The following is a 12570-nucleotide window of genomic DNA, read 5'->3' as shown; positions in this document are numbered from 1 at the left end:
CAGGTGTTAAGTTCCATAGTGCTCATGGCCCACCAGTTTTGTGCAGACCTAGGTGATTAACACCTGACTGCCGATTGCAAAGGCAGAATTCAACTCTAAGCTCAAAGAAGCTGTTATATCCTTTCCAGGAGTCTGTGGTCATTACCTCTCCATCTAATGCCCAAAAAGTGTTGTAGCCATGTGGTGATTATCTTGCACTTAATGCAAATACTGTGCTAGACAGATATCCAGTACCTCTGTTAAGAGATTAAAACTATGCTCTGCATGATGCAACTGTGTTTAGTGTGTTAGACTTCGTAAAGGCCTTCATGCAAATTCGTGTGGCAGATGAGCACATCCTGAAAACAGCCATAATTATGCCATTCAGATTGTTTGAGAGTCTCTCCATGACGTTTAGTCTAAGCATTGCTGCATAGTCATGATAAAGGTTTACTGACTTCATGCTGCAAGGACTGTCGTTTCTTTTTGCCTACCTAGATGATATCCTTGTCTTTTTGTCCACATGCAAAACAGCACTAGTAACACATGGTGGAAGTCTTTAAACACACAGAGCAACATTGTATGGTATTGAATTCTGCCAAGAGTGTATTTGGCCAATCACAGATTACCACCATGGACCATCTGATTTCACCAGCAGGGTCACTACTATTTCCTGAAAAGTAGAAGCCATAATGAAGATTCCATGTACAGTAACCTTCAAGGAACTACACTATTTCTTAGGAATGCTTAGTTTTTACAGGCCTCGTGTGCTGTGTGCTGCCACGTTGTAAGGACCACTGACTGCAGCATTTTCTGGACCTAAAACTATCGGAAATTCTCTTGTCCAGTGGACAGATGCGATGAACCCTGCCTTTGAAGCAGCAACGCAAAGCATAGCAAATGCCACACTCCTGGCACACCCCACATTGGACACACCTCTTGCAGTGGTGGTAGATGCTAGCCAGAGTCCTATCAGTGCAGCATTAGAACATCTAGTCAGTGGTGCTTGGAAATCACTCTCCTTCTTGTCACACAAGCTTTTATCTTTGCAGCAAAAATAGAACACTTACAATTGTCAAGTTCATGCAGTTCATAAATTGATCAAATGGTTCTGCCACCAATTGGAAGTCAGAGTGTTCACAATTTTTACCAATCCCAAACTGCTTGTCTATGCTTCAGAACAACAACAAATGCTGATTATGTCAGTATTCATAGAGAGTTCATTGCCCAATTCAGCACTGACGTCTATCATGTTTCAGCCATTGACAATGTGATAACAGACTGCCTGTTTTGAGTTAGCAGCACGCATCATCCACCCTACAATTATTTGGCATTCCTGGTGCAGAGGTGAAGCTATACTGTGATATTTCCAGTAGAAGGCCTCATCCTTTTCTGCCACCTGCATTCTGCAGATGTGCTTTTGACAGTCTGCTCAATCTTTGTCACTGTGGCGATAGATCATCAGCTCCCCTTGTTTTAGAATGTTTTGTATGGCCTAGCAGGCAAAGGGATTGTCATGCATAGATTTGGGCATGTATTTAGTGTTGCAGCAAGATATCCCGCTGTGTGTGCAGCAGTGGAAGGTTTTCCAGATAGGTGTTGAAGATCCACTAGTTCTGTCAAATGGTCAGCACTATTTCACTTGTTGGCCAGAACAAATACCAGTTGACAACATTTCAGCAGAAACCCTATCTATTGCATTCGCGGTGAATTGGATTTCATGCTTCAATTGTGTGTTTCACATCACCACAGCCTGCAGCCAACAATTTAAATCAGAATTATTTACTTAACTTAGCAAATTCTGTGGCACTGTTTGTCACAGGACAACAAGCTACCACCCAGCGCGCAACACCATCACTGAATGTTGCCACTGTTCTTTGAAAGTTGCACTGTTTCTCATAAGACTAGTTGGACAACAGTCCTACCTATGTTCCTGCTTGGTCTTCACAATCCTTACAAACCGGACTTGGATTTTTTCTTCTGCAGAGCATTACATCTTCCTAGCAAATTCATCAACCCAAGTTCCTTGCACCTTCCTAGCCACAATGAAACAGTGTTTGTTTGCCACCTGAAAGATTTCATTGCCCACATTCATCCTCATCAAGCATCCACACATGGCGTAAGACCAACTGACGTGTGTTATTATTTAAAACGTGCACATGTGTCATGTTGGACAAAGACTGTTTCAAACCAGCACTACGGATGTCTGCACATGCCAGTGCTGTGTCGTTGATAGAGGAGCATGAATTCTGGATATTCTAGTGAATGGTAGAACTACCACAGTCTCGATTTACAGGGTGAACAGGGTGAAACCTGCTTACATGTTTTCAGAAGTACGGCCAACATATACAATCAGCCTGAGCTGCTTCCTCAAGCACAACTGCAGCCACCCAAAACAGACTCAGTATCTGAATGTACGGCACACACCGGACATCGAGTGCACTTTCCAGCAAGATTTTTGGACAATGCTCCACTGCTTCTGATGTGGGGACCAAGATCATCAGTTACCGTCCGCTGTTGTGTTTGTCAGCTGCCAAAGAGTTCATGCACCAACTGTCAGAGGTGCTGGGTTTTGTTTTGTTTTCTGTGTTCAGTGCAACATTGCACGAGTGTTATATGTAATGGTAGTTTTCTTGACAATGATAAACAGTTCTTGGGCTAAGTAGCCTCAGGTCTTATCAAGTATCTATTCTGTGTTTATTGGTTAATAAATGTTTTTTTTTTCCTGGTACACCAGAGTTCATATTGTGTGTAACTGGCTGAGTATCTAGTCACATGCAGTTATAGTTACTTGGACAGCTGACATCTAATTGCACCGACATATTTGCCAGCATATATATTCAGCTATGCATTTTGCAGAAAAACATGTTTTTTTTTTACTCCAGGAGACCCAAAGCCTTATATCTCCTCCTTCCACAACCTCAGTTTTTTAACTTTTGTAGTATCTCCACTAATAGAGGATCAGTTTTCTTTGTTTTACAATCTCAAATTTCTACTCACCCCAAAATAATAACAGCGCGAAAACCTTCACAGTATAACTAAGTTGTAAAAATAGTTCAGGGACTGATGTGCTATGTTAACAACATTGTTTGTACAAAAATGTATCAGACTAAGATTATTGACATCACTGTCTCAAGTACTGTGTGAGAATAATTTTCATTCATACTCTATTTTGGTGGTAAAATGGGGAAAAAATACAGCTCTTGCCACAGAACCTATCAAATTTTGTTGACTCCATGTAGGTGCAACCCAGTGCAGACTTCAATCCTTCAACTAGGCCTCAGGTGCATAAGGATGCACATTTTGTAGACAGTGGCTGAAATAGAATTAAATAAAGTGAGAGAACGCTTTACTTTCCGGAGACGCTAATTCCAAGCAATTGAGTTAATTCTGGAATGATATTCTCTACACAGACAACTACAGTGTCCACAGAGCATTCTACACTTTAAATTGGGAATATAGCTTAACCATTGAAAAGTTAGGAACAATTTGAAACTCCCACAGTATGTCATTTTGTGGGACAATAACTATTAGAATAGAATAACTATTGGAACAAGATTTGACTATAACAGAATTATATTTAATTTTCTAAATATTTTTTGTTTGGGTGTTAATATACCAAAACAAAATTTTGCTTACATATCTCCATATCTGAATTGCATTTGCTTGATTAGTTTATAATCACTGTGGATCTGTAGCACACAATTGTTACTTGGGAGTAACTTAAAACAGAGTTATTAATCTTAGCATTGTTTGTTGATTGTTTCAGGATGGTGACACCCAAGTGGGTAACGACATTAGTAATGTTGAAGCTGTTAGATTTCAACTGAAGACACAATTTGATCGAAATGTAGTCACTCACTTTGAGGCACAGGAACAGATTCTAGATCATATTTTCACACATCTTGGGATTGACACTGTTGGATGTGTGGATCATCCAATTGTTATGACAGAAGCATTTCTAAATCCAAACTACTCAAGGCAGTGTATGTATTATAGTTTGTTTTCATGTGTTCTGGAAGTTAATAAATTTCAATTTCATGAAATGTGACTTTGCTGGCTGGTCAGATAGCGTATGTCCAATCAATATGTGTGACCTGTGCTACTTATGTTAGTCTTTGTCTGAGCATAGTAAATGTGGAACATTCATTGCACCCTTGGTCATAAAGTCTAGGGCATCTTTCTAATGTGAAATGTAAATATGTTAAGGGTTTTTCTGATGTTCTATGCACACATTTTTATTGTACAATCATTAGTATTTTGTGATGAATAAGACCCACAGTGATAATATTTGTACATGTAAACATGAAATGGGTAGAAGATTGTGATAATGGAATAAATTGGAAGACAATGCAAATGAGCAAATACTTTAAAATCTACCATTGTCAGATGAAACTCGATGGATTGTTAAGAGTTAAGTCATTCAGAATGTTTATGGAAACTTTTGTTGTCTTTTTTTGTCATGATATGTGATTAGCTCTCCAATTTTCTGTTGTATTTTGTGATAACATTTTGCAGGCAGAAAGACAAAAATTGGCAGCCAGGTTGTGGTTTCTAAGAGGAATGTATTTTCAGTTCTTCATAAATATTTGGTCAGTGATAAATTTGGTGAATTGTCGGTTTCATTCCTTTGAGCCTTCTTTCTTGACTGCCCAAGGACCATTAGAAGTACTGCATTTTTTATTTACAACTGATGTAAGTGGCAAGATGTCCGCCCCCGGTAGCTGAGTGGTCAGCACAACAGACTGTCAATCCAAAGGGCCTGGGTTCGATTCCCGGCTGGGTCGGAGATTTTCTCCACTCAAGGACTGGTTGTTGAGTTGTCCTAGTCATCACTTCATCCCCATCGACGCGCAAGTCACTGAAGTGGCGTCAAATCGAAAGACTTGCACCAGGCGAGCGGTCTACCCGATGGGAGGCCCTCGTTACACGACATCATCATCGGTGGCAAGATAAAAATTTTAATAACAGGTGCTGCCATTTGTCTGTTTGATCACATTAGTTCATATTTTCAGTTGAGTGAAACCAAACAAACAATTGTAGCCACACACTCACTTCTTCGTTCTTGTCCAACTAAATTACCATTCCATCTTGCCGTCAACGAGATATTAAATCCTAATCATCTGATCCTTTTGCTTGCAGCAGCTCTTTCACACTATCTCTTACCTGTCATGTTATTTATGAATGAAACAGAAACATTTTGAACTCCGTCTTCATTACTGCTGATCTAAGTTCATGTTGCTGTTAGTTTCATTATTGTTAACTGCCACATCATTATTGCAAGGATTAGCTATAATTGTAGTTGTGGTTGTTTTTTTATAATTAGTATGCTGATGTGATGTTTCCTGCACAATGTAATAGAAAAAATGCCTCCTGATAAAGTGTAAAGGAAAGTTCCATTGCCATAAACATGTCATATAAAATGAATTCTATGCATTGTTACCAGTATTTCATACATGAAGTAACCAATGGCCTTTAATTCTGACAACTTCAATGCCTTTTTTTCTACAAAATATAATGATTTGGACGTGGAGTGGGTGTCAGTGACTTTACAACACTTGTTGCAAGGCTTTTTTCCCCACATCCCTTGATGAAATTTTCCATGGAATTTGTCTAAAAACTGATACAATGAGAGAGAGAGAGAGAGAGAGAGAGAGAGAGAGAGAGAGAGAGAGAGAGAGAGAGAGAGAGAGAGGTGTTCTTGTGGTGTGGGACAGCCACAGCTTTTAGCAATTACAATGAAAATATTAGGTGACCACTCTTATGTTGTCAGTGGAGTGTTGCAGTATGCTATCTTTGTGTGTCTGTGGTCAGAGTTTGTTGTGTTATCCAGTGTTCCTTAATGAGAGTGGCTTACTACACTGTTATACTATCAGCATGCACCCACTCACCCACACCTGCGGTTGAAAAGGGTTTACATATTTTGAATATGTTCATGATTCTGCATTATAGAATGTTCTGCAATTGTTTTGGTGGCAGAAATTAACTATTTCCTGGCTTTGCGACATGCTCCTCCCTACTGCCATCTGCAGTCATAGTACCATTCAATTACATCCTTTCAAAAGATCTTTCTATAGAGGCACTTTCAGTACCTTCGGGACAATCAGTTTGAGATTAGTAATTATAGTTGCTCTTTCTTTGTTTTTTGGTGACTTTTTGTGAAGGATAGGTAATATAATAGTATTACATTTACCATGAAGATTCATCTTTTACTTTCACAATATATCACTTTCACGAACAATAGCAAGGAAAGCAGGTGGTGGGAAATTATACATAGAAACATCTGATCTAGTTGTGTAATACTTGCAATGACAAAGAAAATAAAAAATATATAATTTTGACTAACATATTGCTTCTGGTTTCCCATTTTACCTTTCAATATCTTTATAACATTCTTCAGATATTGTTCCTTTTTTAAACATTTTGCTGTATTCATTGATACTTTTACATTGTTTTCCAGTGATGTCAGAATTACTCTTTGAGTGCTATGGTGTGCCCAGTGTTTGCTATGGAGTAGATGCACTGTTTGCTCTGAGCCGAAATGGTGAAACTGCAGCTGATGCTACAGTGCTAGTTGTAAACTGTGGGCACAATACCACTCATGTGCTGCCAGTAGTGAATGGTACCGTTGATGCGGGACATGCACGGCGTCTGAATCTTGGAGGTAGCCAGATCACAAGTTACTTGCACCGGCTCCTTCAGTTAAAGTATCCAGGTCACCTGAATGCCATAACACCCAGCCGTGCAGAGGTGAGTCTTCGATAAAAATATAGTTAAATAAATATTGTCATAATTTATGTCACTTGCCTGATGGATAATTGTTAGATCTAGGAGGCGAAATCCTAGTCTAGCTGATACACATTTAAAGGTAAAGTGATCTTTGTGTCCCTTTATTCTCACAACTGGAGGGTTCCTCTCATCCTGGGCCTGGGTGACTTGCTCCTCCTTTCTAATCTTCTCCAATTTCTCCTCCTCTGTGTGAAAATGCAACTAATAGTTACAAAAGCTAGGAAATGTTTTTTCACTTTCAAACGTATCTGTTCGAAATTTAGAATTTTGCCTCTTGAAGGTAAGTAACAGCCAGCCATTTGGTTACTTTTTTTATTTTATAGTTTCCTAAAGTGGATATTCCTTTTGATAAATGGTTAGCTTGTATCGTTTTTGTGCTTTTCAATGTAACTTTTTTGATAAAAGTTGCACTTGGCCCCCCCCCCCCCCTCCGCCCCCCCTGCCACACACACACACACACACACACACACACACACACACACTCACACTTACTTACTTACTTACTTATATTTAATTTTATTCTCATAGTGTTATTATTTTATCAGTGCTTTGTTTCCACCATTTCCTAACACTCACTTCATTTGAAGATACTACATTGTGTGTTTGTCAGCTGATACTCAACGCTCTTATTTTTCAACAGCTAACACTTCATACCCTCTTAATCACATATTTGCTGACTGACTGTGTAGTCATGTGGTTTTGTGTGCTGCAATGAGAAGCTGGTATTATTGCATTAAAAAACCAAAGTTGAGCAAAGTTTATTCGTACATTCACGATGACCATACCCATCTGTTCGTCATTCTGCGGTGCACCAAGAATCCTGCATCAAGAGGATTGAAGCAGATAAGAATAATTTGCGTGAGCAGAAGAGGGGTGGTCTGAAACCAGTATTGTCATACCAAGCTCTAAGTGGTGGTAACAAGAAAAAAAAGTATGTAAATGTAAATGCTGAATATATGTATTGAATATCTTAAAGTTCACTCAGGATATGTGTACCTTCCAATTTTTTTTCAGTTATTATTTCAAAATTTCCTTTTTTAAATTATTTAAGCAGCAATTATTAATCAGTTTCCATTATATATTACATTTTATTCCCTCCCCACAACTATCAGTCGGGATGTGAATATGGTGAAGGATCCAACAGGATGAGTAATCTAACGAGCTTACTAACACCATCTTAGCAATGACATGTAAAAGAAGCAAAGTTAGAGTTATTGACTCTGGCTTGGACGTAAGCACATTGAGTAGGTGAATATAGAGATGTGGCTGCAACTTTGCCAGTACACCTCTTAGCAGTAAATAGTTACCAATATTGATATGCAGAAATTGTGAAATGGAGATAGACCTAGGGTTTTGTAAGAATTGTATAAGGCGATTCATGCTGGTGGAGATGACAGAGCCCATATTGGAAGCTGACTTTCTTAGTCCGAAGAGGATTGAGATGGTGTAGTATTAAATGAGGTGAACAGTATGTTCCAACAGCAGGAAGTTACGTTTCTGGGCTGTGCAGTATTGGTAGCCAGAATCTGCCTGTTGAAGGACAAAATGGACATCATCAAAGGCATAACTTGCCTGCAGTTTGCATGGAGAGACATAATCTCTGCATTTTTAACAGTCATCATATAATGGCAAACTGTATTTGTCATCAACAGTTACATATGCAGTGTTGTCGCATTCTTTGAGATTTACTGGTTCTTTTAAAAATTCCACTCCTTCTTCTGTCGTGTGAGCCAGCCTCCGGCAGCTCTCTGGGGCCAATGTCCGATTCCCAATTTCCGGTCTGAGCATAGCAGATGATGTCATTGCTGATGAGCAGATGATGTCATTGCTGTCTCCAACACCTTAGGCCACTATTTTGCGGAGATTTCGAGTGGAGGCGGCTCAGGTGATATCCTTCTTCTCTCAGAATTGTGAATGCTTTACTATGAGGGAGATAGTTCATGCTCCCACTTCATCCCGATCTTCTGCGCCAGGGCCGGACAATGTTCACTTTCAGATGTTGCAGCACCTTTCTCTTGCAGGCAAGCACTTTCTCTTTCATATGTACAATTGCATCTGGGCACATGGCATGTTTCCCAAATGCTGGCATGAGGCCATAGTCATATCCTTAACTAAGTCCAGTAGGGACAAACACCTTTTATCTAGCTCGCCCCGTTTCTCTCGCCAGCTGTGTCTGCAAGGTGATGGTATGTAAGATTCATGTCCAGTTGATATGGTGGCTCGAGTCTTGCAGTTTATTAATCACTGCACAATGTGGATTTTCTGCAGTTCATCACCTCATCACTTTGTCAACCCATGTCATGAACGGTTTTCTGTCGAAGTACCAGATATGGTCAGGTTTTTTGGTTTGGAGAAAGCATATGGCATCTGCTAGAGGACTGGTATCATCCATACTTTCTACATGTGTTTCTTCCAAGGCTGCCTGCCCCATTTCCTTCAGGGACTTTTAAAAGACCAAGTTTTCAAGGTATGTGTGGGTTCTACCTTGTTGAATACCTTTATCCAGCAAAATGGGGTGCCTCAGGGCTCTGTCCTGAACATTTTCCTCTTTGCTGTAGCCATTAACCCTGTTATGGTCTGTCTGTTACCCGGCATCTCCGGCTTCCTTTTTGTTGACAATTTTGCAATCTGTTGCAATTATCCAAAGACATGTCTCCTTGAGCGGCATCTTCAGCAATGTCTCAGTCATCTTTATTCATGGAGCATTGACAAAGGCTTTCGCTTTTCCACTGAAAAAATTGTTTGTATGAATTTCTGGCAGTGCAATGGGTTATGTCCTGGGCCTGTTGCTCTTCCATTCACTGAAACTATGAAATTCCTGGGACTCATGCTTGATAAGAAACTTTATCATTCCTACCACATATCTTACCTGGTTGCTCACTGTATCTGGTCCCTCAATGTCCTGTGTGTCCTAAGCGGTACTTCTTGGAGAGCTGATCAGACTATCCTCCTCTGTTTTTACCGATCCCTACTTTGTTCAAAACTAGACTATGGGTGTTTCGTTTATGCATCTGCACATCCGTCCATGTTACACTGTCTAAATACAATCCACCATAGTTCAATCCGTTTGGCCACTGCCACCTTTTACACTAGCCTGGTTGAAAGTCTCTATGCAGAAGCTGCTGAACTACCGCTGTCATACTGGTGTGCTGTTCTACTCAGTGGATACACATGCCATTTGTCTGCCATGCCTGGCCACTCATCCTATACCTCCTTCTTCAATTATTCCTTAGACCATCAGTATGGGGCACATCCCCCTTCTCTGTTACGTCCTGGAGTTCGCTTTTGACTTTTGCTCCGGCAGCTTAACTTCACGCTACCTGCCACTTTCCCGATGGCTGTTAACCCTTCATCAACTTGGCTTCATGCGGCAGCCCATTTTCACCTTGTACGTCATTCACTTCCTAAGGAAACTACTCCAGATTCGCTCTATTGCTGTAAGTTTCTCGACCTTCACATGGAACTTAGCAATAATACTTTTGTGTACACTGATCGCTCTTGAACTGACCATGGTGTCTGTTGTGCCTTCGTCATTGGCATTGATAATTTTTGATATTGGCTTCCAGAGCACTGCTCAGTATTTACAGCAGAGCTCTTCACTCTGTATCAGGCCACACAGTACATCCTGTGACATAGGCTTTTCAATTGTGTCATCTGCTCTGATTCTCTCAGTGGCCTTCAGAGACTCTGTGTGCTGCACACAGTCCATCCCTTAGTGCAACAGGTCCAAGAATGTGTCCACTTGCTGACTCTTAAGGGAGCCACTGTGATGTTTATGTGGGTTCTTGGTCACATCGGTCTGACTGGAAACGAGGCTGCTGACACTGCTGCCAAGGCTGCAGTCGTCCTGCCTCGGCCCACTAGTTCTTCCATTCCTTCCGATGAAGTCCATGTTGCTCTCTGTTAGCATCTGGTGTCACTTTGGTATTACCATTGGTCTTTCCTAAATGGCAACAAGCTCTGGGGGAATTAAACCTCTCCCACCAGCATGACCAACCTCCTGTCAGCCCTCTTGCTGTGAGGAGATCATTTTAGCTAGGTTGTGTATTGTGCACTGTCATTTTAGCCATCACCGTTTATTAGTTGGTGACCCCCACCGCTTTTTTCTTATTGTATCAACCATTGACAGTTGCCATTTCCTGGCTGAGTGCCCTTTTTTTAACCACTTACGTTCTAATGTATGTTTGTTGTCCGAGTTATTGGCTGTTCTAGTGAACGAATCTTCGGTTGTCAAACTTGTTGTACTTTTTATCTGTCATAGCAATATTGTGAAGGACATTTAATCTTTAGCTCAGAACATCCGTTGTCTCCATGGAATATTTTGGGGACCTTTCCCCAAGAGGCATCCTTGTTCTTAGCTCTTTTTCCTTTCATTGATTGAGCTTAATGTGTAGTCTTTTGTAACTCTTTTTTTGTACTAGTATTCTGACAGGGGTGAGTACGACCTCAGTTGTTTTTGCACCATAAAACAAAACAAAACAAAACAGCACATGCCAAGCATTTGATAATTGAATAGTTCCTCTAGACATATGTTTTGTCAATACATGTCTGGTTTCACATGTGCAAAATAAGCATTACAGTTCAACATCGTATGATGTAACCTAAACATACGTTAAGCCTACATCTACATTTTGCTGACACATTAGGTACATATAGGGTATAATTTGTACATATTCATATCTAGATTCACTATAACATTTATAGCTTGTGCAGAAAACAACATTTCAGTGCCACTGTATGTCCTTTAAGATTTTACTTTTGTTCTTAGGATGCATATAACATCATCTTGTGACATTTTAAATATACAATACTGGACATTTTCTTTGACCTTTCAAAGGCTGTTTGTCTCTTACAGATTTGTGACGAGCAGGTAACTCTTTTAATCTTTGAATTCAAGGAATAGTATTACCTTACATAGAATAATGATTAAAATTGTTTCCCGGGTTCGATTCCCGGCGGGGTCAGGGATTTTCTCTGCCTCGTGATGACTGGGTGTTGTGCGATGTCCTTAGGTTAGTTAGGTTTAAGTAGTTCTAAGTTCTAGGGGACTGATGACCATAGATGTTAAGTCCCATAGTGCTCAGAGCCATTAAAATTGTTTTTTCAGTTTCTAGGTTGAAAGGACAATATACATTTATAGAGCTTGACAGTATGCATAAACCACTGTCCTCGCATTTTGTGTGACTCGCGCCCCTGTAAACCCAGATTGCTAATGAAGCAGAAGAAATCTTCATTACATGTTAACCACCACAAACAGATGTAGCTATGCTTAGCCCTGCCTCTCTCAAGTCTTACGAGGAGTGTGTGTACTAATTTACGAGGATTTTTTTGCTGCTGAAATGGTTGAGTAAACTTTTTGTGCACTCTTCTTTATATCTTCTTGAAACTATTTACTTAGAGTTTATGGAACTAATAGCAGAATTATGACAGTGCAATGTTGTATAAGTTATCAGTATTACTTGTTTGGAGGCACTAGTACTGAGTGTGATTCAGTGTACCTAGCTTCCCATTTCTTCAGGGTACTACTCTTGCGTATATAATGTACTTAATGTGTTCCAATGAAGGACATGCTGAGAAAATATTGTAGAAGAATGTTCAAATAGGTTGTGATCCCTTGTAAATGCATCATGAATACTCATATTTGGTGTTCAATCAGCAGCATGCACTTTTTAATACATGGTATTACCCCTTTTTTCTTTGGTAGTACTTGACCTAAACTTCCATTTTACAACATTCTACAGGCTGTAATCTCTTCACACACACACACACACACACACACACACACACACACACACACACACA

At 40.0% G+C, this 12570-nt stretch overlaps 1 protein-coding gene across 2 annotated transcripts in view; it reads left to right on the top strand.

Annotated features, from left to right (window-relative positions):
- Positions 1-12570, top strand: part of LOC126458041 (actin-related protein 5) — a 208060-nt gene that overhangs the window by 38653 nt on the left and 156837 nt on the right. For both annotated transcript variants that reach the window (XM_050094833.1, XM_050094834.1), the window contains exons 3-4: positions 3749-3965; positions 6440-6729. In XM_050094833.1, coding sequence (XP_049950790.1) covers positions 3749-3965; positions 6440-6729 — 507 coding nt within the window. The remainder of the gene's footprint in view (positions 1-3748; positions 3966-6439; positions 6730-12570) is intronic.

The sequence above is a fragment of the Schistocerca serialis genome, chromosome 2, assembly GCF_023864345.2.
Source record: "Schistocerca serialis cubense isolate TAMUIC-IGC-003099 chromosome 2, iqSchSeri2.2, whole genome shotgun sequence".
Taxonomy (NCBI): domain Eukaryota; kingdom Metazoa; phylum Arthropoda; class Insecta; order Orthoptera; family Acrididae; genus Schistocerca; species Schistocerca serialis.
Note: the sequence above shows the minus strand (reverse complement) of the source record. Positions and strands in the feature narration are given on the sequence as shown.